At 49.2% G+C, this 24,704-nt stretch overlaps 9 protein-coding genes across 9 annotated transcripts; 7 read left to right on the forward strand and 2 right to left on the reverse strand.

Moving 5' to 3' along the window:
- Nucleotides 1-2,885: 2,885 nt before the first annotated feature.
- Nucleotides 2,886-4,209, reverse strand: J7T55_007737 (uncharacterized protein; the record flags this gene model as incomplete). The annotated part of the gene is made up of 2 exons (XM_053134414.1): nucleotides 2,886-3,308; nucleotides 3,364-4,209. The coding sequence occupies 2 exons, from the start codon at nucleotides 4,207-4,209 to the stop codon at nucleotides 2,886-2,888; spliced, it is 1,269 nt and encodes a 422-aa protein (XP_052987710.1).
- Nucleotides 4,210-4,854: 645 nt separating this feature from the next.
- Nucleotides 4,855-7,248, forward strand: J7T55_007738 (uncharacterized protein; the record flags this gene model as incomplete). Its single annotated transcript, XM_053134416.1, has 5 exons — nucleotides 4,855-5,254; nucleotides 5,325-5,705; nucleotides 5,763-5,850; nucleotides 5,944-6,579; nucleotides 7,116-7,248. The coding sequence occupies 5 exons, from the start codon at nucleotides 4,855-4,857 to the stop codon at nucleotides 7,246-7,248; spliced, it is 1,638 nt and encodes a 545-aa protein (XP_052987711.1).
- Nucleotides 7,249-8,475: 1,227 nt separating this feature from the next.
- Nucleotides 8,476-9,387, forward strand: J7T55_007739 (uncharacterized protein; the record flags this gene model as incomplete). The annotated part of the gene is made up of 1 exon (XM_053134417.1): nucleotides 8,476-9,387. The coding sequence occupies one exon, from the start codon at nucleotides 8,476-8,478 to the stop codon at nucleotides 9,385-9,387; it is 912 nt and encodes a 303-aa protein (XP_052987712.1).
- A 1,173-nt stretch (nucleotides 9,388-10,560) lies between these two features.
- Nucleotides 10,561-11,344, forward strand: J7T55_007740 (uncharacterized protein; the record flags this gene model as incomplete). The annotated part of the gene is made up of 2 exons (XM_053134418.1): nucleotides 10,561-10,801; nucleotides 10,896-11,344. The coding sequence occupies 2 exons, from the start codon at nucleotides 10,561-10,563 to the stop codon at nucleotides 11,342-11,344; spliced, it is 690 nt and encodes a 229-aa protein (XP_052987713.1).
- Nucleotides 11,345-12,420: 1,076 nt separating this feature from the next.
- On the forward strand, nucleotides 12,421-14,270 carry J7T55_007741 (uncharacterized protein; the record flags this gene model as incomplete). Its single annotated transcript, XM_053134419.1, has 6 exons — nucleotides 12,421-12,586; nucleotides 12,650-12,707; nucleotides 12,822-13,465; nucleotides 13,521-13,536; nucleotides 13,595-13,786; nucleotides 13,853-14,270. 6 exons carry the CDS (start codon nucleotides 12,421-12,423, stop codon nucleotides 14,268-14,270), a joined length of 1,494 nt encoding a protein of 497 aa, XP_052987714.1.
- A 1,186-nt stretch (nucleotides 14,271-15,456) lies between these two features.
- On the forward strand, nucleotides 15,457-17,072 carry J7T55_007742 (uncharacterized protein; the record flags this gene model as incomplete). Its single annotated transcript, XM_053134420.1, has 6 exons — nucleotides 15,457-15,658; nucleotides 15,758-15,814; nucleotides 15,883-15,953; nucleotides 16,019-16,422; nucleotides 16,515-16,592; nucleotides 16,940-17,072. 6 exons carry the CDS (start codon nucleotides 15,457-15,459, stop codon nucleotides 17,070-17,072), a joined length of 945 nt encoding a protein of 314 aa, XP_052987715.1.
- Nucleotides 17,073-17,428: 356 nt separating this feature from the next.
- J7T55_007743 (uncharacterized protein) lies at nucleotides 17,429-20,960 on the reverse strand (the record flags this gene model as incomplete). The annotated part of the gene is made up of 5 exons (XM_053134421.1): nucleotides 17,429-18,079; nucleotides 18,162-19,563; nucleotides 19,709-20,315; nucleotides 20,449-20,519; nucleotides 20,704-20,960. The coding sequence occupies 5 exons, from the start codon at nucleotides 20,958-20,960 to the stop codon at nucleotides 17,429-17,431; spliced, it is 2,988 nt and encodes a 995-aa protein (XP_052987716.1).
- Nucleotides 20,961-21,116: 156 nt separating this feature from the next.
- J7T55_007744 (uncharacterized protein) lies at nucleotides 21,117-22,913 on the forward strand (the record flags this gene model as incomplete). Its single annotated transcript, XM_053134422.1, has 3 exons — nucleotides 21,117-21,479; nucleotides 21,534-22,025; nucleotides 22,098-22,913. The coding sequence occupies 3 exons, from the start codon at nucleotides 21,117-21,119 to the stop codon at nucleotides 22,911-22,913; spliced, it is 1,671 nt and encodes a 556-aa protein (XP_052987717.1).
- Nucleotides 22,914-23,849: 936 nt separating this feature from the next.
- Nucleotides 23,850-24,182, forward strand: J7T55_007745 (uncharacterized protein; the record flags this gene model as incomplete). The annotated part of the gene is made up of 1 exon (XM_053134423.1): nucleotides 23,850-24,182. The coding sequence occupies one exon, from the start codon at nucleotides 23,850-23,852 to the stop codon at nucleotides 24,180-24,182; it is 333 nt and encodes a 110-aa protein (XP_052987718.1).
- Between the last annotated feature and the right edge of the window lie 522 nt (nucleotides 24,183-24,704).

Genomic DNA, 24,704 nt, shown 5'->3' on the forward strand with positions numbered 1-24,704 from the left:
TCTCTCTCTCTTAATCTCTCTCTCTCTTAATCTCTCTCTCTCTTAATCTCTCTCTCTCTTAATCTCTCTCTCTCTTACTCTCTCTCTCTCTCTTTTTTAGTGTTGATAAACCATCTGGACTTACTTTAGTTTCGCTGGCAAGTAAATTAGCCACTTGAGCACTGGAGATCTTATGAGTACTCCTCTTGGTGATCCCGGTGCTTTTACCCTCGTCTCGCAGTTCGACAAAACAAACCTCACCGTCTGAGCTGATAGATTTCGGAGCCATGCAAACAATTTCACGGCATCGCAGATCTGCTTTCCACCAACAGAACAGATGGTCACATTCGGTGTCTTCTGCGCCTCCTTCACTTTTCCTTTGGCTCTATGGTGACCATGCACTAGATTGCTTTGAATCCACATATTCCACAAGGGTGATTTAGCGGCGTCCTTAACGCGAGAGATGGTCTACCTGGGTAACTGGGTATTTGACTAGCGCTGGGGGCGGAAGATTTTGGCTTTCGATCACGCTGGCGCTTCAAAACTCCGGTAGCAGTCTTGTTTGTGCCCCTTGTATCTACCATGCTACTCTGTGCCTTAAAAGAGAGTTCCCCGTAGACTTGAGGCACAGAGTCCGTGAAGCCTATACCGACGATTGATGTTCATGATGGGATTTTGCGAGGGGAAAATCATATGCATGGCGCGGTGACGGCTCCCCGACTGTTGCAAACCAATTGTTTATAGCACGACACCGATCTGAGCTCGTGTATAAGCCGTCGCGCACTTGTTCGGTTATTGAATCACGAACATCCGTATGAAATGACATAAATCTGCCTTGACTCCTCATCGCCAGCAGGTTGAAAAAGGGAGCTTTACTTCTGCTCTCAAACGACAAGATATCTCCTGTACACAACTAAATCAGGGCCTATCTCAGTTCTTAACACAGTTCTCAGTCTACGCTTCCATCATTTGCGAAAACGAGGTCCAGTAATCCACCATGCGTTTCCTCGCTCTCGCAGCTTCCATACTTGTTCTTATTAGCCCCGTTGTTACCAGCCCTATCGATGCAGCAACTACCGATGCTGTTACGGTATCCACTATCAACCAGACTGTGGCAGATCCGAAACCATGGTGTACTAGGAACAGGAAGATCATCCCGATTTGGCGCTTTTATTATAAGGTAGAAATTCCCAAGGTTCCCGAGCCCCACAAAGTCGAAGAAGTTTGCCATAAACTTTGGACCGAGCTTAAGAAGTGGCCTCTTTGTCGGGTCTCCAGACCAAATGAATGCACGCCGAAAGGCAGAACACTCAAGTGGTACTTCCATACTCACACTTGGTGCAACAAAGGGATGGTCGAGTCTGCATTCTGGGAGGCGACCAACAAAGCAGAGTGGGGACATATCAGCAAGTGTAAAAGCGTTTAGGCAATGTACGAAGTTGGCAGATCTGGGGCAGTGACGGAGGGCCACGATATCAATTTGAGTCAACCATTTGGTCATTAACGCCTTCATTCTCGACGACGACTATCGGACACATTTCACGTCTACTACTCGCACTTCGACATCCGATCATACGGACCTACAATTTGCATTCGCCTAGACCTTCCCCAGCACCTAACGGATCTTAATGTTGGCTATTGTTACAGGGCGCAGGGTAAGCTGTGGGCTTATATATTCAAGGGGTAGTCCTGGACAAGGACTTTAAAATAAGCGTTGCTTTAAAACCACATTCTTTACCATACATATCAACCAACCCACATTCTTTTAATCTCGTGTCTATTGCGTGTAATCGTGATACTTATGCTCTGATCAGAGCCCAAATACCCTTCTCTTCGATTGACGACTTGGGCCCCGGCGCACGAGGTTTAGGAAACGAAGTCATCGCCAGTTTTGATCAGCTGCATTTGGCGACAGCGCATACATGCTGTCGATAAATTTGTTGAGCGCGGAGAACCTCCCTCAAGCACAAGACAGAATAGATGGTCGGCCAGAAATGCCTGCCCAGCGATCGGCGCCAGGCAGAAATACAACCAACAGTCGATGCTGACTCGCCAGTTCAGCCGTCAGGTCCACCTGAACCCACGTGGTTTTTTTCCTGGCTCTCTGGCTGTCAAATACAGCTACGGATTGGATATGTTTGAGATAATATTATCAAGAGGTGTAAGCGAGTTCTAGGTGCGTTTTCCGATAGGTAAACCCATTTAACAACGCGCCAGATATGGCACCTTGTTCTATCAACCCCTAACAAACCCAACGTATCTCTGAGCGAAGCGATCGCATCGGTGCGTCACCACCACCCAATGCGACGTATCTCTGCCAGCGCAGCGTCATTGCTCTCCACTATAACTATTTCTGATGTCAGGTTAGATTTTCAAAAAAAAAAAAAAAAAATTATACCAAGAACCAGCCACATTAACAGGTTAGAAATACCCTGACACCACTTACCGGGAACCGGCCGCGACAACGGGCCTCAAGTAGTGACCGTGGCGATGTTGGGCCTTCCGAAATGGGAAGCCCAGGCCTACCCATTTTGGAACCCCAAAACACCCCTGTCAAGTACATTGTTGGCAGGGCGTATGTATTTCTCGAAGTCCATTGTATGTGCATACGTAGTGCGCTCAGCGTGCGTGCTCTGAGCTTGCTGGCTCCATACCGTGGGAACCAACTACAAGTGGCATTAGGCTCGAGCTACTTTTGCCGTTATATGAGGAGCTTGTTAGATTTCGTTTATAATCACAGACAGTGAGGGCACCGCACGCCAGTATTACCGACCTTTCTTAGCCCTTGACCGAGACTTAGAAGAAGCCTCGTTGCTGGTGATATAGTGGCACAGAACGTGATACGTCAAAAACGTAGTGAGTTAAGGTAGTTCAGTTAAAGGGCTGTCCAACTTATACAATACCTGTTATGATTTTCTGATTTGCTCAAGCTTTTCAGCTGCCGTTTTCAGATGCTCCTCTAAATCCAGGTCCCATATCCACCTCGCTACCTTGTTAAGTTCCTCAGCTAGTTTATCGAAATCACACCCAGCAGTGCTGCCTTGGAGATCCAAGCGTTTCCCGTTCTCGAAACTCTCCGAGGTAACTCTAATAGCACGCGGTACCCGGACGGAGTCATAAGCGGCGAGTGCGGCGAATATGTCCTCTCGAGACGAACAGTGGCCCAGAAGATTAGAAAGAATGTACGAGTCTTCGATGGCCATTCCGGCCCCTTGTCCTAAATGAGGAGACATTGCGTGGGCTGCATCACCAAGGAGACATATCCGGCCACTATGGAATGTTGACACCGGCGCGTGTTCGAATATTGCCCAAACGTCTGGTTGTAGGAGCTGAAAGACATGAGAACGTGTCTGTAGACGTAAGCACTTGAAAGGTGGTACTCACTTCCACGATCTTCACCACGCATGACCCCCACTGGGACTCACTGAAGTCCCTTTGAGCATTCCCCATCTGTAGCTTCTGAATAGATTCGCCCTCCCACGTAGTTTTGCCACTATCATGGAAAGCGACGACGTTCATTACCGCTCCATTAGACACTGGAAACGTCAAGACATGGCCACCGCGGCCAAGGAACATGGTCCTGTTGTTCGCATGTTCATCCCCCAAGACTTCTTCAGCAAGCTTCATAGGTAAGAGGCCACGATACGCAACCTTGCCCGTAAATCTCGGGGAGGCCAACTTCGGGTTGTCGAATACCAGCGGTCGACAAGCGGACCAAATGCCGTCGCACGCAACCACCAAGTCTGCTTCGCGATGGCTGCCGTCCGCAAACTGGCAAACCACATTCTCCCGGCTTTGATCCACCGAAACCAGCCTTTTATTGAATTCCGTCACGTTGGCCGGCAGCAACTTTATCAGAGCGTTCAGCAGACTCGCGCGATGCGCCCCACTCATCCCCTTTGGATCGTTCATTTGCACTTCGATAATCCGCCTGCCCTCGTTCTCGCCCCTTTCGCCATTCAGGAAGTCGAACCACACGTCCTGCTTGTCTTCCCAACCATTGAAGGATGCTATTTCCAAATAGCTCTCCCAGATGCGCGGATCGATCAGACGCATTGCAGAGTGGCCGTTCTTGAAGAAACCCACGCCGGCCCCGATTTCGCCGAATGCGCCCCGCGACTCAAAAATGGTGTATGTAATGTGCTGGAATTTGGAAAGTGCAATACCTAAAACCACTCCTCCGATCCCACCACCCACAATGGCGACGTGGATTCGTTGCTGCTCCGACATCCTTAGCTTTTAAGGAATGGGTCAACAACCTCTTAGGTGTCTCGGACTCTGACTCAACATCAGAATACTCCAACTTTTGTCAGTAGAGGTTGAAAGATATTTCACCCACCCTGGGTGCTGAAGATTGATTAGAGGAGGCCTTGGGAGAGTATAATTATCGTGCAGCAAGTTTTCGAGAGGCTGTAGAGTCGCCTAAGGGAATCCAAGAGCTTGGTTCCTTGTATATAATGCGGCGTGTTGAACTTCCGTTTGCCGGGACGAAATGCAAATCTGCTGGCAATGATTCCACATTTCTGTACCACACAAGCACCCTGCCCTGCTAGTGAGAATTCTCACGCAAAGGGAGGGGTATGTTGCAATATTGGTCAGACAATGCACAGTATAACCAATGGCCCGACGGTGGGATGATTAGATAGCGGCCTGTTGCAGATGTCTGCATTTCGAAGGCGGTTTTATCAAGTATCTACTTTCCGTAGTGCTGACTGACGGCGAGACCTACCCTGGGTGGGCTAGTTTCATCTCTCCCGTTACACAGGAGCATGCTCCTTTCTGGCCATATAAGAGCTAGAGCTCCGATCGCAAGCTACAGGCGAATATGCATTGTGATCACTCCTTTTGGACATCAGATCGTCTCGTGCTTGCGACATGGTTTCCATCAAGTCACAAGCTGTCGCAGCTCCAAGTATGGAAAAGGCAAACGTAGTCACCGGACATGAGCCAAGTACCGTGGCCACACAGGATGACAGCCACACTCGTGTCGCCCTGCCATCTCTGGAGTACCGCAAGTTGATGTGGAAACTTGACGTTCACCTCCTGCCACCCTTATTCGTACTGTGGTTCGTCTCCCTGATTGACCGCCTCAATATGGGGTCAGCCAAGATCTTTGGCATCGAGAAGGACCTGCATATGGACCCCCGAGGTACCGACTTCAATGTTGCCCTTATCACCACCATGGTCGGTCTTATTTTGTTCGATGTACCCAGCAACTATCTCTTGAAGAAGATGAGGCCTTCCTTGGTACTGACCGCGGAGAACCTGCTGCTTGGTGCGTCTTGCCCCATGCCAGCATCTGCTCGACTTTAGGTGTAGATCGCCAATTACTAAATTAATTGTAGGAATATTGACCGTTGGACAAGGCCTGGTAACCAACTTTACCGGATTGGCAAGCCTCCGATTTTTTGTCGGCGCGTTGGAAGCAGGCCTAATCCCCGGGAGCGTGTATCTGCTTGCGCAGTACTATCCTCGCTATGAATTACAGTGGAGAGTGAGTATGCTCATGGTCAGCAACGCCTTGAGCACGGCATTCGGTGGTTTACTTGGGTTCTCGATTGCGGCTATCACGTCCGACAATGGCTACAGTCCGTGGAGATGGCTTTTCATCATCGAGGGCTGTATAACGGCGGGTGTGACAATTCTTGCCTTCCCTTTCCTACCTAATTGGCCGTCCGCGACAAAATGGCTCACGCCCCAGGAAAAACAAGCAATTGCAGATGAAAGTAAGCCTCGTATCTGCGTAAATGGTTGGATTCGCTGCTAATCTTGACATGCAATAGTTCGTCACCAGGGTGTTATTGGGCGAATGGACAAGCTGGACTGGAAAACGGCGAGACGAGTTCTGTTCGACTGGAAGGTCTGGATCTGGTAAGAAAATTGTACCCCGCGCCATTGCTCCTTGGTTTCATGGGAGGAGCTACTTACCAGATGAGAAGGAGGCTGACAATTCCACATCTTTAGCGGGGCTATGTATTGTTGCACAACGGTTACAGTCTACAGCGTCGCCATCTTCGCGCCCACGATCATTAACCAATTTCAAGAAGGCCAAAGCCCTCGAGAAGTGCAAGCCCTGGTGATTCCCATCTTTTCATCAGCCTTGGTAGCATGCCTAGCGGCAGCCTATGCCTCAGACAAGCTCAAACATCGTTCAGGGTTCGCTCTCTTCGGATACTGTCTCGCCATAACCGGCTCGGTCATTCTGATGGACCAGGCTTGGTACAATGTACATGTCAAATATGCCGCTCTGTTTTTCATGGCAACCGGAGTTTACGTTTCACTTCCTATGGTCTGGACTATGCTTGTCAATAATGTCAGTGGCGCATACAAGATCGGGTTCGCGGTTGGACTTGAGGTTAGCCTTGGGAATTTTGGCGGGATTGCATCGGCACTAGTCTTTCAGGGATCCCAGGCGCCAGCTTACGCTGACGGATACAAGACCCTGACCGTGATGAGCTGTGTCGCAGCCTCCCTGGTTATCTTCTATAGTAGTCTTCTGTATTTGGAGAATAGGGCGAGAGACGCCGGGAAGAGAGACCACCGGCTTTCAGACGACGACGTGGACAACTTAGGAGATGAGCATCCTTCGTTTCGTTATAGGTACTAGCAACGCAGTATAGTATTGCCTAATATTTGAGACAAGATTGGATATAAATCAGATAAGCCGTATCGCAAACCCCTTATGGTACAGCTGTATGGTATATATTAGAAAGTTGATTCAAGCTTATATGTCAAAATAATGTGGCTTGGAAAGAAGTAGGGCTGGTCAGTTCGGTATATACATCTCAATGGATCAGTACTTGATTTGATAATGTAGTCATTAGCGATAATTCAGCCCAGCCCAAGTCTGAATGTAGGGAATTCATATTGATAGTACTCGAGATTGTTCGATACACGAGTTTGCTACTTGGTCCTTTTTGTACCGAGACGCGACGCTAATGTGCTTGGTGTTCTTTGTGATGTATGGTATCAGGACGACTGCAAGGCCACTGCGTCTTTGTCGTTTCCAGTAACGGTCGATAACGCGTTATGAATGATTACACTTGCACGGCTGATTTGGAAAATCCTCGCCAAGGAGCTTTTATAAGCGGTGAGACTGAGGTTCATCACGAACAATGGCCGCTCACGACTTTTAGAATTCCCGATCCTGTACCAGATATGGAGAAGCTTGCCGAGATAACCCCATCACTACGTCTACAAGTTGCCCAAACCTGCATCGTCGCCGACTACCGCACGCTGTACAACGTGCTAGCCATCCTGCCGGATTGAGTCTTAAAGCAAGAATCGTAACATAGCGATAACACTTAATAATGAGAATCTTGAACGCAGGTCAGCGGAGCTGGATTTCGACCTAGTAGCATGAAGAGCAAACAGGAGGCGCATTCCCAGGACCTCAATCAATGTTGCGCTAATCGCGACCAAAGTCCGCGGACAGGTTCCTGTGGCTCGAGCTCGCGGCAGTTGACATGGCTTGAACAGGTGGAGGTGTTTTCGACGAAGGTCTCCAGGCCAATGCGAGCGACTTTCGCCTCTTTATCTGCTCATTGGAGTCAAAGAGAGCTGACATTTCAATGATCGGTGATGGCTGGGAGCTTTAGGAGGAATGAAAACAGAAACACTGGGCATGACGTTTGGCGGGTCAATCTCTGTTCTTGTCTACGTGAAAACCTGTACAGAGCCAACTCGATGAAAAGAGCGAACATTGAAGATAATAGCTCCTTCTCCTGCGCTAAATTTGTCCCCGGCTTGGAAGTCAAGTCAACCTCTTCTGCATAATGAGCAAATGACTAGACATAATGATTCAATTCACTTTCAATTCGAGCTCACATGTGAATAACGTCTGCCTGGTAATGCAGTGGACATTATCCCCCCCACCCCCGGGTTCGTACTTGTGGACACACCCGTAGATACACTTGTGGGCAGACTGCGCCTAGATGTGTAGCTCTTTATGTGTAGCGCATGCAATCAGTATTGCTTCCAAGTAGCACCCTTACTACCACAAGGCCTGGGTGGCTTCTAGATCGCATGATGAGACGCGAAGGTTGGTAAGCACATGGTTAGCTTCGGAGCCGAGCTCTGCCAACTATACCCGAAAGGATGCACTAATAGGCCCCGGCCTCGGTGGCGGATGAGAATCCGCATCTGCTTTTACTAATGCGCTTCTCAAGTTGCTCCGAGATGCTATATAGTGGATGCCTCTCGAGACGGCATGGGAGAGCTTAGCATACCATGATGCGCGCGGCACGTGGAATTCTCCCGAGGTGTCCCAAGGTTGGATTGCTTGTCCGAGTGTCACACTGCCACGATGCTGACGGCTGTGAGACGCGAAACAAATCGCTGGTATAAGATATACTTCTCCCCTCAGCTATGAGATGTAGGGGAAGCTCTAAATTCAGCATTACATTTACAAAAGAAGTCCAGCAAGAGAAGACAGCAGCTTGTTCGCCCTATCGCCCAGAACAACTAACGCGACCAACATTTTACTCCATATCGAACATGACTATCGAACAAACTCGCAGAATCACACTTGTCGGTGCTACAGGCAACGTTGGCAAGCCCATCTTGGACAGCCTCATCGCAGTTGGTCACAAAGTCAACGTGATTACACGTACCGGCTCGAACGTCACCGTGCCCGACGGAGTCACCCTTCACCGTGGCGACTACAATGACGAGACTTTTCTGGTGAATGCACTGAAGGACCAGGATGTCCTTATCACCGCTTTGTCATTTGGAGCGTATGACGCTCAGATTCCTCTGTTCCGAGCTGCGGCGAAGGCCAATGTGCCGTGGATTGTGCCTTGCGAGTTCGGCGCTGACCCGAAAGCCTCGCTCAACGAGCACATTGGTATCATGAAAGTGAAAAAGCCCTACCGAGACCTTATCGAGGAGCTGGGAGTAAGCTCCTGGATCGGTGTGGTCAACGGTCTCTGGTTTGACTATGTGATGCGTTACGCCGCGTTCGGCGTCGGTGTCGACGCGAAGACCAAGACAGCGCATTTCTACGACGACGGGAACACGAAGACGAACTTCACCACTCTGAAGCGTGTGGGCGAGAGCTTAGCTGCTGTTCTGGGCTGGCCGGAAGACGAACTTGCGAAGCTCAAGAACGATTGGGTGTTCTTCAGCTCTTTCCACATTACGCAGCGAGAGATTTGGGAGGCGGCCATGCGTGTCACGGGCACGAAGGAGAGCGACTGGACTGTATCGTCCGAGCCTAGCGAGGACCTCATCAAGGAACTGAAACAGCAAATTGCGAGTGGTGCTGGAATGGCTCCAGCGCAGCGACTGTTGATGGTTTTGACAATCGGGAAAGGCATAGGCGGTGACTACCAAGAGAAAGTTGTGGACTATAAGAGGCTTGGCCTTCAGCCGGAGAGTCTGGACGATGTGATGCAGGCGGTTGTGTAAGAAACGCTTGTGGAGCAGTAGGAAGTCATTTGCAAGGGGCAGTGATGCACCGCTGCCACAGCAGCAAAATCGATTTAGGGATTTGAAACATGGAAATTGCATCTGACTGTATACTTCATAAAAGCCTAGTCACAATGTTTAGCCCTTTGTTCATATTCTACAATATCAAAATTTTTCATCGACCGCTAAAGAAAGACTGTATTTATCTGGCTGTCGCCCCAACAATAAACCAGGTGTTGAATCTAATGTATTAGTAAAAGAGATAAAAAAAAAGGTTTATTATCAGAAGGACGTGGTACTATCACCCCTGGAGCCGGCTTCGTATGCCGGTCTGATGTCTGTGACTCGAATTCAACGCACGCAGACAGTCCTTGAAAGTAATTAATTCTGTGCTTCGCTATGCACTATCAGTCATCGGATATAGAAATTTGAAACTAGAGGTCTTGAATTGCCTAGCCAGCTTCATCTGTCTTTGACAGTGCGACTGGTCCTATGAACATTGGCTTTGACTTCGGGAAAGAGAGGGGCGGCTTGTCAAAGCCCCTGCCAGGGAGCTAGGCAAGGTCGCAAAAGGTAGGTGAAGGCGAATTGATTAAATACTGCACGGCTGTTGCACGCATGCGTAGCATAGACTGAATCTTGCAGAAGATAACATCTTCAAGGCAGCTTTAATGGCCCAGACGACCTATCTTATAGATGGCTAGCCCCTCGGCCACCTCGGCTCCCTCGGCCAGCGGGCAGTTGCCTGCACGTTTAATGAAGTGGGTACCAGCTGCGTGTCGCCAAAGTGCCCAAGACAGGCATTTGGTGTTCAAGACTCCATTACTCAACGTGGTTGACATTTTGCATGCATGGCTCCATTATGACTGATCATGTTCCGGTCGATGTCTTGGCTCTTTCTGCTGTACCTTTTATTACAAATCTGTCTTGGCATGGCGTGGCTTCAAAAGCCGGGAGGGGGGAGCTTTTGAGAAGGCGCAGTTCAGTTAATCTCATTAAAATTGTAGGAAGTGATCCTGCAGAGAGGGACACCCTCCATCCAGAGATATTTCGACAGCGCTCTTCAAAAGGGAAATCAAGCCAGCTTGCGAGTGCCTCTTTAATATCTGCCGTTCTGATCCACTAAGTTGCCAAAGCTCATTCAGTCTGCAAGTCAAGCAAGTTGCATCCATCATGAGTGCCGAAATCGAGACGCTTCAGCACCCTTACTATCCCCTTGGGGTTATGATTCCTGGATACGTTGCCCCGACCCTCTCGAGGCTAGAAATCCTGGTCATCTTCACCATAACATGTTTGAGCATTCTCACTCCCACATGGTTCTTCCTCAGCCGCCAGAAACGCCAACTTCACCGCCAAGACAAAGCTACGGCGCTGTGGTTTGTACTCTGCGGATTCATTCACCTGGGCCTTGAAGGTAAGCACAAATTTCTCGTGACTTGGGCATTGTCATCCTAATGGCTTTTAACCTCGCTCCCTTTCTGTCACAATTGCTCAAATTTGGGATCCAGGCTACTTTGCGCTTCATTACGATGACCTCGCGACCCGGTCTGCTATCCTGGCTCAAGCTTGGAAAGAGTATTCCTTGTCCGACTCGCGATACCTGACCATCGACTCGTTCATGGTCTGCATGGAGACTGTCACTGCAGTCTTCTGGGGCCCACTCTCATTTATTTGTGCCTGGTGCATCGTCACCGACCATCCGCTTCGCCATCCATTGCAGTCTATCATCAGCCTGGGCCAGTTGTATGGTGATGTGCTCTACTTCGGTATATGCACCTTTGACTTTGCGCTCAAGGGTGTTGAGTACTCGCGGCCTGAGGCTGATTACTTCTGGGGGTACTATGTGTTTTTCAACGCATTTTGGATCATTATTCCAATTTATTTGCTCGTTCAGAGCACACAAGAGACAATGATGGCGTTCACGGCAGTTAAGAAGCATGGAAAGACTTTCCGATAAGCGGAGCTTTTTGATTGACTGGTCTCCGCGTGAGGGAAGAAAGTGTAAAGGAGATATAAGACGCTGAATTTGCTGAGGCTCCTGGGCGAGAGCGACAGTCCAAAATATCGCGGGATTTCTCCAGGACGAAGGTAGCAGAATCAGTTGAACAGCACTTACATATATATATATATATAGAGAGAGAGAGAGAGAGAGAGAGAAGCAAAGGGTATACTGAGTGCTTGGGCTCGCAAACCCTGCCACGCAGGTAGAGACGGGCAGCCGCGCGAAGGCGTTGGCCGGTAGACAGGGAAGATGTTCACCACCAAAATGATGCTCTGGCCTTTAGACTCGGTCGTCAAGATACTACAGAATTTCAAATGTCTGCCGTTTTGCAATAGATAGGGAGGAATCTGGGAGAAAGGCGCAAAGTGAATAGATCGCGATGAAGTCTGCCCTAGTAGTCGCCGCTACATGCGAAGAAAAACTTGAATGGAGATTAAAGACAGTGTCTGTATACAAGCAATCCCAAAGGCTTTGAGCATTTCGGCCTGGGCACCCATAGGACAGTACGAGTTCGCTGAGAAGTCCGTCTGGAAATGCTTTATTCTTTGGGGTATGAAAAAATATAATCCGAAGATCTAAATTCATCATTACACTATTCCATGAAATACTAATGTGGGTTGATGGGCTTTGGTATTCGTGACGATGTGGTCTACTTGTGTATGCATCCGTCTTGGCTCTGAATCCCATGCCGCAGATAACATCATTGCTCAAATATGGTACCCTATTTTCAAGCGGTTATGGAAAAGTCCGAATTTAGCTCCCCGTTACTCCAGTCCTGCGTGGTTAGCGCCTTGAGAATGTACGAATGGCGTTGCTTCAATTTGAGTTTTCGGACTGTTGGTAGGGAAATGCTCCATCTTTTGGACTGTTGTACTGTTGGCTCGTGGGCCGTGTGGGCCTGAACGGCCGAGCAGGGGTATGTTGAAGGAAAACAACTTGGTCAGCGGCCTGATCGCGTTTGAAATTCATTCTCGTCTCCCAACTCTTTGCTTTCACACTCATGGGCTCGCACAACCCCTCAATGCTTGAATATGGCCTTGATTGAGCTTGTTACTGCTCTGCCGGAGAGCGTCCAACGTTCTGTGCCGACCATTGTGACAATTTCGGCGCTGTATTTAAGCTGGAGGCTATGGAGGTTCTCTATTTCGCCTGCTTTACATCCGAATCAACCGAGGCCGCTCCCATATCTCGTGCCATGTGAGTAATTCTGAGACACACCCTGTGAACGGATCCTGATGATTAACAATGCATGTGTCCAAGTCTTCGGGCACATCGTGTCCATGGCTCAGAATGCAGGCGCCATATTCACTCGCGGCAGGTAGGACCGAGGTTTTATCCTCCACTTTCCTTGTCTTGATATAACCCATTTGGTGTAGTTGCGGACCAAGGATTTACACATGTCATCTGTTCAAGCAGACTAATAACTGTTCAGAGAATACTTTGGGAACACTCGAGAGATCTTCACTGTTACCGTTATGGGAGAGGATATGTACATCGCCACCTCGCCCGGCGACGTTGTCGCGGTCTACCGTGATACCCAAAAGCTTGATTTTGATGCCTTCATCAAGGACATCATGCATGACTTCGGATGCACCAATGAAACACTTGAGAAGATGTTTGATTCTACTGGGAAGCCAAAGCACTGGATGGACAAAATTCACGACGACTTCAAGCTCCAAATGCATCCTGGAGATCGTCTGAAAAGTGTCGAAACCCAATTTTTGGGCAACATTGACCGTCTAATGAATTTTGACTCGATTCCCGGTACCTGCATCCTGGAGTCAACTAGAGACTCCAAACTCGTCTCCTTGTGGAGTTGGACTTGGATTGTTTTGGCAGAAGCTGCCACGCAGGCATTCTTCGGGGACGGCATTTTTCAGGTGGCTCCCAGTGTTCTTGATGATTTCTGGACCTTCAATTTGGAAGCCTGGAAGATACACTCCAAGTACCCCCGATTTGCGGCCCCTAAAGCATTCAATGCCCTGGAGCGAAGTGTGGCGGCATTTGTCGATTACCTGCGTTTACCGAAAGGCCAGAGACCTGGGGCCTGTTGGCTTGTCGAACAGCTTGAACGAGGTATGGAACAGATGGGTATTTCTGAGCCTACCCAATGTGCTGCCATGTTATCCAGTCTGCAAAATCTGCAAGTATTCTTGATTCAGACACGGCCGTACCTGTATTTTCCGTGCTAACACCCGACGTCAGCATTAACACGAACGCATATCGGCAGTGCTTTTGGTGTTTGTCTTATCTTCTACATGACAAGACACTACTCGATGAGATCAAGAAGGAAATGCAACCAGCTTGGAAGCACCACACTGTCGACCTGCACTATCTGCTCAACATGTGTCCACTCCTTGCGTCTTTTTACGAAGAAATGCTGAGAGTGAATAATGAGTACGCACTACAATCCCTGACATACGATCCACTTTGTGTGCAAGACTGACTCTTCTATCTCTGTAGACCTGTTGGCATTCGTTTAGTTGCGTCGTCTGTGATAATTGGTGGGAAGGAGTTGCAGCCTGGCCGCAAACTTTTGATGCCATATAAGCAATTGCACATGGATCCATCTGTTTTTGGTACCAATGTCGACAGTTTTGATGCACGGCGTTTCATGAATGAAAAGAGTTTGGAGCGCAGCACTAGCTGGAGACCCTTTGGGGGCGCTAAGACACATTGCCCTGGCCGGTTTTTGGCAAGGAGAGAGGTGTACATGTTTCTGGCTCTTGCTATCTTCCGGTTTGATGTCAAGCTTGTTCCTGGGCCTGGCGAAAATGTGCCTAGGTTTCCTCGCGCAGACACGTCTATTCCTGCTGGTGGCTTGCTGCCTCCAAAAATTGGAGACGATGTCTTCATGGAGGTCAGACGCAGCAAACTGTAGCATAATGCGGACATTTCGAGTCAAAGCATTATAATATGATCATTTAGGAGACAGATCAGAGTACTAAATCTCCAATATGTGCGGTCCACGAGCCTCTTAACGAGCCTCTTTGGTAGTCGGAGTTTTGCTCGGCAAAGTCAGTTGGCAAGACATTCAATGATTTCGTACGAAGTTTCAACGTGAACATCCGTAAACATCTAAAGTCTTCCACGATACAGTGAGAGAATTATTCCTACACATACTCTCGGAAGCAGCACGGAGTTACTTGACAGTCACGTAAACGTGCTATGAAGAAATTGACCTGCACGCTGAGCACAGAGGGGAATTCTGACTTTACCTGGACCGAGAACAAGGCATGTAGCCTGGCATCCGCAGTATCCACGTAGCCGTGGTATCTGTCGTTGGTAAGCGCCACCATCCATCATCTGGGCCCCTCTGTGTACCCACTCCTGATGGTAATGGAGAAGTCATACTATGGAGTCTCCATCGATTCCAACACAAAATTCAAGGCGGCTATTTAGTCTCCAGGGTATTTTTAGTCTCAAGTATTAGGTCAACCAAGTCCGTGATAACCATAGACCATGTACACGGCCCCGGTTTTGTTCACTGCACTGTGTCCAGCAAGTCTGACTGCGCCCCGTGGTTGCGTCGGATTTGAGAGGGAGCACCAACACCAAGAGGTCCTCGTGGTCAACCAACAGCATCAACGGGAGGATTTCATTCGACGGACCGCAATTTTAGGTGTCTTTGTCGAGAATCATTGGCCGAGGATACAAAGCTTACTCGGTTCACGAATCATTGCATTTACCTAGAAGGAAAGCGCGAACAGGACACTGTCCCGCCCGCACCACTCATTCGACTGCATCTGTGCGGTTATCAAAGGCTAACGAGATGCGCATTTTACAAATTTTGATGTTGGTCCCGATGGGTGTTGAATGCTCATGCATGCATGTTTGCGGCTGAGTTGCAGATTTCCACAACGCTTCCAGTTCTCCAATCATGTAGAACATGTAAATTTCTTTGCAGCATGCGGTTCCAAATAGTAAATGCATAAAGCAACTGCACACAGCAGAATTTCGGCCTTTCTGCTCATAGGTGCCTGACAGCACACCCGCTCCTTCCCGCGATTCCAATTGAACAATTTGCAGCGCTTGCGTTGGGGACGCTACCCTTGTCAGTTATGAATATGTCCTCAGCATCTTTGGACCCAAGCCAGGTTCCGGTCTTAACGCCTCCAGCTGGCGTGATTCCCAATTTCATCGATGCAGACACACGCGCCCCTCTAGTGAGGTCGATCGCTTGTGTGGCTCTCGCTGTCATGCTAGTCTTCATGACCTTGCGTATATATACACGGTTGAAAGTTATAGGCTCTTTCGACTCCGATGATTGTAAGTCAACCTTTCAGAGACAGTCTCCGTATAAGAAACCCCCGCTATCAACCAGAGTAAGAAGCGCTGGGTTGAATTATGTGCTGAAACGTCTTTCAGATCTCTGTGTGGCAGCTGCGGCTGCTGTCATTGCCTACACTGGTATCATACTTTCGAGTAAGTTGGCTTTCTTTCTTCAAGCCCCAATACATGCAATCATGACTCCTACTCACCTTCGCCCCCAGCCATCACGGACACACTTGGACGCCACCTATGGAATGTGCCTATGACTGCTATTACTCTGGAGTACGTCACTGTAAGTGATATGAAAGTCTGTCCATCCAAAACTTTAATCCAGTATTGGCTAAATTATCCTCTCAGGGGTCGCTCCTTTCATTCATCATGTACTCGATAGCCGCGGTCTTCGTCAAGACTACACTTCTGGTTTTCTATCTACGAGTCTTTCGTCCGAGTTCTAGAGCCAATATTCTAGCCTGGAGCGGCATTGTGGCCATCGCCCTCTTCCACTTGATTAGCATCGTCATCTTATTGGTCAATTGCATTCCGATGGATCAGCAGCTGCCTGGCTCAGACCCAGCCAAATGGGCGGACAAAAAGAACAATCGCTGCGGTCAACCAAACCTCGATATATCAGCAGCTCAGGCGGCTTTCAGTGCTGTCACTGATCTCTACGTCCTTGCTATTCCAATTAGCTCCGTGCTCGCTCTCCAACTACAAACAAAGAAGAAGCTTGGAGTTTTGGCCATATTCCTTACAGGTCTCTTGTGAGTACTAGCCCTCCAAACCGACCTACCCACGGAACTTCCAACAGTCTTCTAAGTCCGGATCATAGTTCTTGCGCATGCTCTATAGCTAGTGCATATATCCGTTTCGCATGGCAAAAGAGTGGCAAGGGAGACTACACGTGGGATAACACTCTGCCTTATGTTTTCGGGTAAGTGGACTCAGGGAATTGAGTCAATTCATCAAAGACTGACTTGATTCCAGCACCATAGAATTGAACGTCGGTATTATATGCAGTTGTTTACCTGTCACGTTCGTAGTATTCAAGGGGTTTAGCATGCGAGCTACTGTGACCTCGTTTGTTCGTTACATTCGGTCAAAAGGTAAAGGCAAGCGGGATGCTCCGTTCAACCCTGCGGAAGCCAGAGATTCATCATCATCCCTCGCCAAAGACCTCGATGATTATGTACTTCCCAAAATTCCAAGAGCAACAATGACGGGGTTGCGAACTTTTATAGGCAGGCCGAACTCACACGTATCGCCATACCAGTGTTAAAGCACCACATTCAGACCGGAGCTGACCACCTTTGATAAGTTGACCTCATTGGGCAAGGACTCTCATTCCCAGCCTCAACAGTACTACCAGATAACCTCTCGTGCTGATCACTCAGACCCTTCCTCCATGTACTAGAATATGAGCAGGGCCGCGAGCATGGTTGAACAGTGTGAATCTAAGAATTCACACGTAGCTCATTTTTTCGTCGTAAAAGGAAGCGCTGAAGAAGGTTGAAGAATGGTGATATGGATTTGATGACTAGAAATACCTAAGACGAGGTAGAGGTATACAGGTCTATTCGACAGAAGAAGGAGATGAGTTCAGACAAAGAGGGTGCCGGATAGCAGAAACAAGGCCAAGTGAATTTGGTAACATGCTCACATTTTCAGGCGCAATTGAAGTCGTCATTTGATTTGATCACTATCTTCATGTTGCCCACTCCGCTCATTGCGGTCAGCTGTAGTTGTGCGGACTCCTGAAAGAACGTAAAGCTAGGGCAAGTCTTTCTGCGTCACATGGTCTGGGGTAGAAGGCGGATTGAGGTTACCTTCGCGTCGACGGAGGAGATCGCTGTGGTCGGACGCGTTTAGTAGATCGGTTTCTTCAGCAGGAGGACTGGAAGCCTGTCGTTTAAGACTTTGGCCTTGTGCGTCAAAGTTGTTGACTCGGGAACTGATCTCTACGCGAGATGTATCGTGACGTCTTAGGCTACTTATCCTCCCCCGCGAGTCATCCTCGATTCGGGGACGGCGGGGACGGACTTCTTCCTTCTCAAGGACATCTACAGGCGGCGAGCCAGTGCTCATACTTCTCGCCCTTGTCTTGGCGATGTCATTTTTCCCAATGACTGCTGGTGAACGACCTCTTGGACGAGGCTTATGATTGTGAATCCTAAGGCCCGCCACTGCAGGTTGTGCTGGCTGTGCTCCTCCTTGCGGCAACGGTTGACCAAAAGCGCCAGGCAAAGGCGTCCCAGCGGCCAAAAAAGGCGTCCCGGGAATAACACCACCAGGCACAGCTGAAACGGGCACAAAATCAGTGGCCGAGGACGAGGAAGCCGGCTGGAAGATGCACTCGTTGCCCGTCTTTCTGCAGTTCGTACATTTCCCATTGGGAGTCTGGCTATAGCCACTGCAACGAATCTACAAGCGTTTAAGTTAGCAAAATAAATTGTTCACATACAAAGTTCTCTGGCTGATGTGAGAGAGATTGTCTGTTACTAACTTTCCGTTCACGGCAGGAACGACATGCTATCGAAGTCCTCTGTCGCGGTGCTGCCTGTTGTTGGGGACTGGAGACGGTCGCGTCGTCATCGCTGACGCTCGAGTTCCTATCGTTGCTGTGCGTACGGATGGCGATCTCGGCACCGTCCTTGATGTCCATCTGGGCATTGCCTATCGTTAGGGATCCCATGCCCTTGACAAAGATTGTCATATCGTCGTTGTCTATGCGGTTCCTCGTGGCTGCAGAATGCCCGTGGTCAGTCTCAACCATGACGCTAGGGCTTCTGATGCGCCTTCTTGGAAATCCAGAGACCCTTCGGAGATTTTCAGCTGTCAGAATGTTTGTCTGTCCGTCCACGTCCTCGTGGTTTTGTAGCGCCGACTCTGCGATTTGCTCTGGTCCGGACCTCTCGCTGTTGGTTTGACGAGGCGTGCTGCTGTCATGAAGCGAGGACTCTGTTGGCTTGTCAATCTTATCATCTCTGACTACTCTGCCTGTTTCCATGCCTGTATCTTTTCTAGAAACCTTGAGAAGTTCAATTTCCTTCTTGATTTCTTCCTGCGCTCTTAGTTGCTCCATCCTGATCTCGAAGGTCTGCTCGGTAATCTCTCTGATCTTCTTCTCTACCTTTGTCTTTTTGGCTGCATCTTCTTGTTCCTTGAGTTCGTCCTTCAGAAATTCTAATTGAGTCTCCATCAGCTCCAGCTGAGGGTTTGATTTCTTCTCTGCCGGCGATGGAGTCTTGGGCAGCTCCAGCGCCTCGGTATGCGGAGGTGGAGGTACAGATCGTCGTGGTGGGACATCCAATCTCTGGTTGGTCATTCTTTCTTTGATGGCTTTGATTTGATTCACCTCGTCCTTGGTCATACGAACGAGCGACAATCGTCCTTTGTTGTCCTTGATGATCCTCGTGACATACCTGACCTTCTCCTCGCCATCCGTCTCGAAATCAGTGTCATCACTGGATTCTATGTCGTACTCGTAGTCATCGTCGTCGTCGTCCTCCTCTCCCTCCTCCTCTCCCTCCTGATTCGGCAAGACGAATAAAGCCAGCTGTTCAAGGTGATGTCCAAGATGTGACTGGTATTGATGACTTGATTTTATTTCGAAGCCACAAAGCGGACATGATCCTTCCGCACGGCTAACATCAGCCATACTGCTGAGGTTCAAAATGGCGTCTACGTCCTGTCCTACAACCTCTATGGTGTGGCTTTTATAGAGGTGATCTCGGAGATCTGAGGATGATGAGTATACGCCGGCGCATCTGAAAGGGCAAGTCCAAGTCCTCCAATGGTCTTGTAACATATGACGTGTCCAGTCCTTCCTGCGCTGAAAGTCATGATCAACTGCACATGTCTCTACAAGACAAGCATAAGGTCTGAGGTCGCGGAAGACATGTTTCCTGACCCATTGTTAGCATCTTGGCTCACCAATTAAAACTTTACACGGGCTGCATTTTTGGGATAAACGCCTACTTCCAGTCATGCCTGCTGTCCACAGAAATGAAGACATAGCAGAATGGGCATAGAAACGGTCCGTCGACGTACTGTTTGGGAATAGGCGGCACTCTTAACTCGCTCTGACCCAAAGTAGACGTTGCGTATGAAGTAGCTGAGATCTCGGAACGGTCGTCATTCATCACGGCGAGATGTGTCTGGGTACTGTCTTTCAACTCTTGCGGCAGCGATGACGCTACTGTCGTCGCCAATCCTTTGCTGGCTCCATCATCCAAGGCTTCTTCCAACCCTTGCTTTAGTCGAGTGTGGTGATCCTCCCTGTACTTGAAATATCGCCGCCGATAGGTGAGCATGCGACCAAGCCGCTCCGAAAGTTTTGGATGCATGTGAGGATACTTGGAGCGCACGTGCAGTGTATCGTAATGCTCAAAGTGATGGGTGAGTTCGACACCTGCTCGAGATTTGAAGTGATCGTGGGGAGCCGGGTTGCTAATTGTTACTGAGAAACGAAGCAGACAGTCGACCACGTTGCCAATCCCAGAGAGCAAGTCAGTGAGCTCGTTGTTGCGACTCCCGGTGGAAAATTCAAACCCGTCCTCTGAGCTTGCATCGAACATAGCGGCCAGTTCATCATCAATAGCGTCACCCTCTATTTGTTCCACTTCCGTGCCATGGCCAGCTTCCAATAATGGCAGTGCTGAACAGCATCAGTCAGTTAGATCACTGCCCCAACTATCTTTCCAGGGTGAGGCACTTGCCTTCATCGACCACCATGTCCTTCAACTCCTGCAGCAATGATATAAGGTGCTTCCGAATGGACGATGCATCACGAAGCCGATACTCCAGGGACCGCGCCCCTGAGGCTCTGTGAGCCCCCAGACTGCCCGCCCACAGCTTGAATCTTGCGAGATAGGATTGCGCCAAAGATTGAGATGGTTGATCCTGCGATTCAAGGAGAGAGCACAGGCGCCCTAGCCCTTCCAGATTACCAGCCACTAAGACAGGAATCTGCTCTTTTGGATTAGACATCGCAGAGGCAACAGGCCGAAAAAGTGATAGTGATGCATCAGTGATTTGGAATCGACTTCATGATATGCCTTCTCCTCATGTTATGTGGCAAGTATGAATAGAGAGACTTTTCTCGGACACCATAAGGGCATGTCTGACAGATATCGTTGAGCCGCATGTGCATCTGTTCGGCCTCGTTGATTGGTGCCCTCCCGACTCTCCCATGCGGCTGAACGAGCCCTAGCTTGTGTGACAAGAGTAAGCGCCTTCGCGTCACAATCAGCTGGTGGTCGTCTTCCAAATGACAACTTTGGGGCTTGCTACTCGATTCCATTCGTTCCGGCAGTTGCTTTGAGCACCATGTTGCTTTAAGATTTGAAGTTTGAGCCCAAGCCACTCTGGAGCCAGAATCGGGTTCGAGCCAGACGTCAGCTTGATAGCGGACTCGAGTTAGCCCCCGTTCCCCGAATATCTCACCCTATATCCAGGAATGGAAGCAGCAGGTCTCGTCCTCGGGGTGATCCCGGTAGCCATCCAAGGGTTGAATACTTATCGCGACATCGTTTCGTCCATCAAGAACGCTAGGCGTGACCTGGACTGTCTTCTTCGTGATCTCAAGACGGAGCACCAAATCTTGCAGAATACATGTGAAATCCTGCTCAAAGGCATCGCACCAGACAGTGTCCTGGATGTTATGATCGAGGAGCCTTTTGGAGCGGACTGGGATGCCTATAACAACGAGGTTCATCTTCGGCTATGGCGATCTTCAACTGTGTTTAAAGAGCGCGTCGAGGAGATGCGTGAAGCTGCGTTGGATCTGCAGCGGAAGTTGGCCATCGATGGAGATGGAAAGGTCAGTTGATAGGTTCCAGCACTTTTGCAGCCAGACTATTGACGTTCTGTACAGACAAGATTTTCAGATCGTGGCACGATACTGAAAGAATGGAAACACAATGCTCATTTCAGTCTCAACAAAAAAGACTACAGAGACATTCTGGCTCGTCTCAAGGACGGCAATGCCGTACTAAACACACTCGCCACTCAGAACAGCGAGCTTGAGCCGACGCGGCGATCAAGGTCTCAAGCCAAGCTAGCGCATATTATCCGGAAACTTTCGCAGGAAGTATACGCGGCGTTTCGGAATGTCTTGACATGTAGCTGTCCTCATAATCTCGGGCTGGGAATGGCTGCCGTTTCTAGAAAAGATGTCATACTCCCTGGGACCGATGGTCAATGTGCGGCAAGGACTATTCCACTTGATATCATGCTTGAGAGCGGCGGAAAAACGCAGAGATGGAACAGACTACGTGTTCAGCTGGCCGACGAGAAAGCAAGGCCACCGATGCCGCCTACAGCTAAATCCACGGCTAGCTTATCCCGGTCAAGATCACCGAAAAAGGTCCATTGGTCTTCGTCTTTAACCAACAGAACATCATCAAGTACGACTTGTGTCACTCAAACGACAACTCAGACACAGTACTCATCCTACCTATCAGCCTCAATACAACTCAGCTCCGAGACCCTACCATCCGCCATAACTGACCTCTGCCACACACTTCAAAAGGGAAAATACAAGACCTCTGCCACTTCAGACTGCTTCGGGAATATCTCCTGCAACTCGCGCAGATTCAATCTCTACCACCAGGACTGTCAACCAGACCATCTCAGCGCAATAAGCCTCAGTACGATCTTGGAAATCCAAGGAAATGGAGGAGACCTAAAATTCAACTACACAGAGCGGCTGAAACTGGCACTGGCACTGTCATACAGTGTGCTGCACCTCTACAAGACTCCTTGGCTTGCAAAGACAGTCACACCACAGGACATTGTCTTCCTAAAGGAGCAGCAACAGGCTTCCCCAAACGCAGCCTCCTACCTCGGCCGACCATTCTTGGCGAAGACACCACCCAGTTCAACGAGCGCGAGCCAGTTCCAATCCACACAGGCAGAGGGCAGGCCCATAGACCTGACCATCCTTTCCCTCGGCCTACTTCTCATTCAGATCATGATAGGGCGCCAAATCAGTGACCTAGCCCTCACCCCAGATATGCATATTAAGTCGACCCTGTCCAAGAAAGAGATAGCCTCGAAGTACATCGCCTCCGTGATGGAGAGCGGCGGTATGAACTACGCGGGCGTGGTACAGTGGTGCCTCGGGAGCATACTGTCTGTGGCCTGTCTAGATGACGAGAAGTTCGCACAGGATTTCTACAACGCTGTGATTATGAGATTAGAGGGTGACTTAGGGCTGCAGTCGTTAATGACGGTTTCTGGAAGCGAGACGTAGTTACCCCTCGCAGATGTGTCCATATCCATGCCGAGACAGCGATATGCCGTTCATGTGGCGCTCCACCATATAGACCGGTTACGGTTGCAAGTCACCTTGGATCTAGTGGAGGCCAATGATATTGATCAAGGCGATGGATAGGAGATGTAGAAGAGAAAACCCAGATCAAGAAGTTATCGAAAGTCAGTATTGCACAAATTTGGACATTAAGCTGCAACAGAGGACCGGTATTAGTCTGCCAGGAGCGCATTAGCGGCGTGTCTAACGCATTTGTACTGTCGACAATTGTGTGCGACTAGAACTCACAGAGGTGCAACTGGCACGTGTTGTCTGCGACATCTAGGGGCCATCATCTTATGAGCCTTTTCGAGACCATAGTGTCGCAGCAACCAACTCATGGAAGCCCGCAAGTGCGTGTGCACCGGTTATCACAAGATTCTGACATCACATTGTGAATCAAAATGCCCGAGAGAGGTCAATGCCTTCACATTTCAGCATTACTGGGCGGCTTTGACTTGGGTTCATGATGAATTTCATTGTCTCGTTTTCGGGACAGTGTGTACTCCTTGCGAGAAGAATCGATAGCCATCTCAAAAGCAAAATTAGCCTGATAGTGTTCAGAAATGCCGCTGTCGCTTCAACAAGCCAACATATATCCCTCGAGTGCCATGCTCCCTCACATGTTTGTTTCATCTGCTTCCTGTTTCATTCATGGCAGAATGAGTCCAGTAATGAGTCGTTGTGCTGCGGGAGCGGACGGCACGCCCAGTCTCCGTAACACCTATACCCACAACAGGCAATCGAACACAGACTGTTGACTAATACAAGTATGGCTGCACATGCAGCGCATCATGTGATGTCTACCCAGCTACACTGTGGTCTGCTTTCCCCACATTCACTCAACTTCCACCCAACCTTCACAGCGCCCGGAACAAAATGGCTGCAACGCAGCATGAAGGCACGCTGGCCCGAATCAAACACGGAGACAAAAACGTCATAAACGATATCATTTCCGTGTTCAAGCAGGAACCCACATTCAAACCGAACGGCAATTCTGTGACGGGCTTCCGTTACCCTAAGCGGAACTCTGTCGCTTACGTCAAGTTCGGGCCACTGAAACAAATTGCAACAGAGGTACAGAACCACGAATATGCATTCGGAGCCTTCAAGAAAATGCCACCAAATCAGACACGAGGCATCCGCATACCCGAGATCTACCACACATTCAACATCGGCGAGGAGCTCAACCAAAAGATTTTATCATCATAGAGTATATAGACGGAAGAACGCTTGCAGAATTGGTGGAGGAGCACGGTTATGAAACCACGAAGAAGACTCATGAAGGAAGTATTGCGAGGGCCATCAGGCTGCTCATGTCTATAAAAGCGCCTAAGGATCAAGGACCAGGCCCCGTTGGTGGGGGTCGCATCCGGCATCCACTATTTAAAAATGAAACTTCCTATCTCGCGTACTCCTCCGTTGATGCACTGGAGAAGTACCTGAACCAGGTATGTAATAAGCACCTAGACATGACTTTATAGAACCCCTATCTACTAGTGCAACTCGTTTTAGCGTTTCCTAACACGAATATTCCCCAGGTGTCTACCTGCAGGAATAAGGCTGCCCCGACCGTGCACCTGAAGGAGGAGAAGCTATGCTTTTATTACAGTGATTTCTTTGAGGGCAACTTTATTTTCACTGATTCCGGTGAGATTTGTCTCATTGACTTCGATAAGGCCGGGTTCCTACCTCAAAGCTTCATGATATATGCGTTAGCCGAAAGCCATTGGG

Source organism: Diaporthe amygdali, assembly GCF_026229845.1.
Source record: "Diaporthe amygdali strain CAA958 chromosome Unknown NODE_45_length_313557_cov_64_577745, whole genome shotgun sequence".
NCBI lineage: Eukaryota > Fungi > Ascomycota > Sordariomycetes > Diaporthales > Diaporthaceae > Diaporthe > Diaporthe amygdali.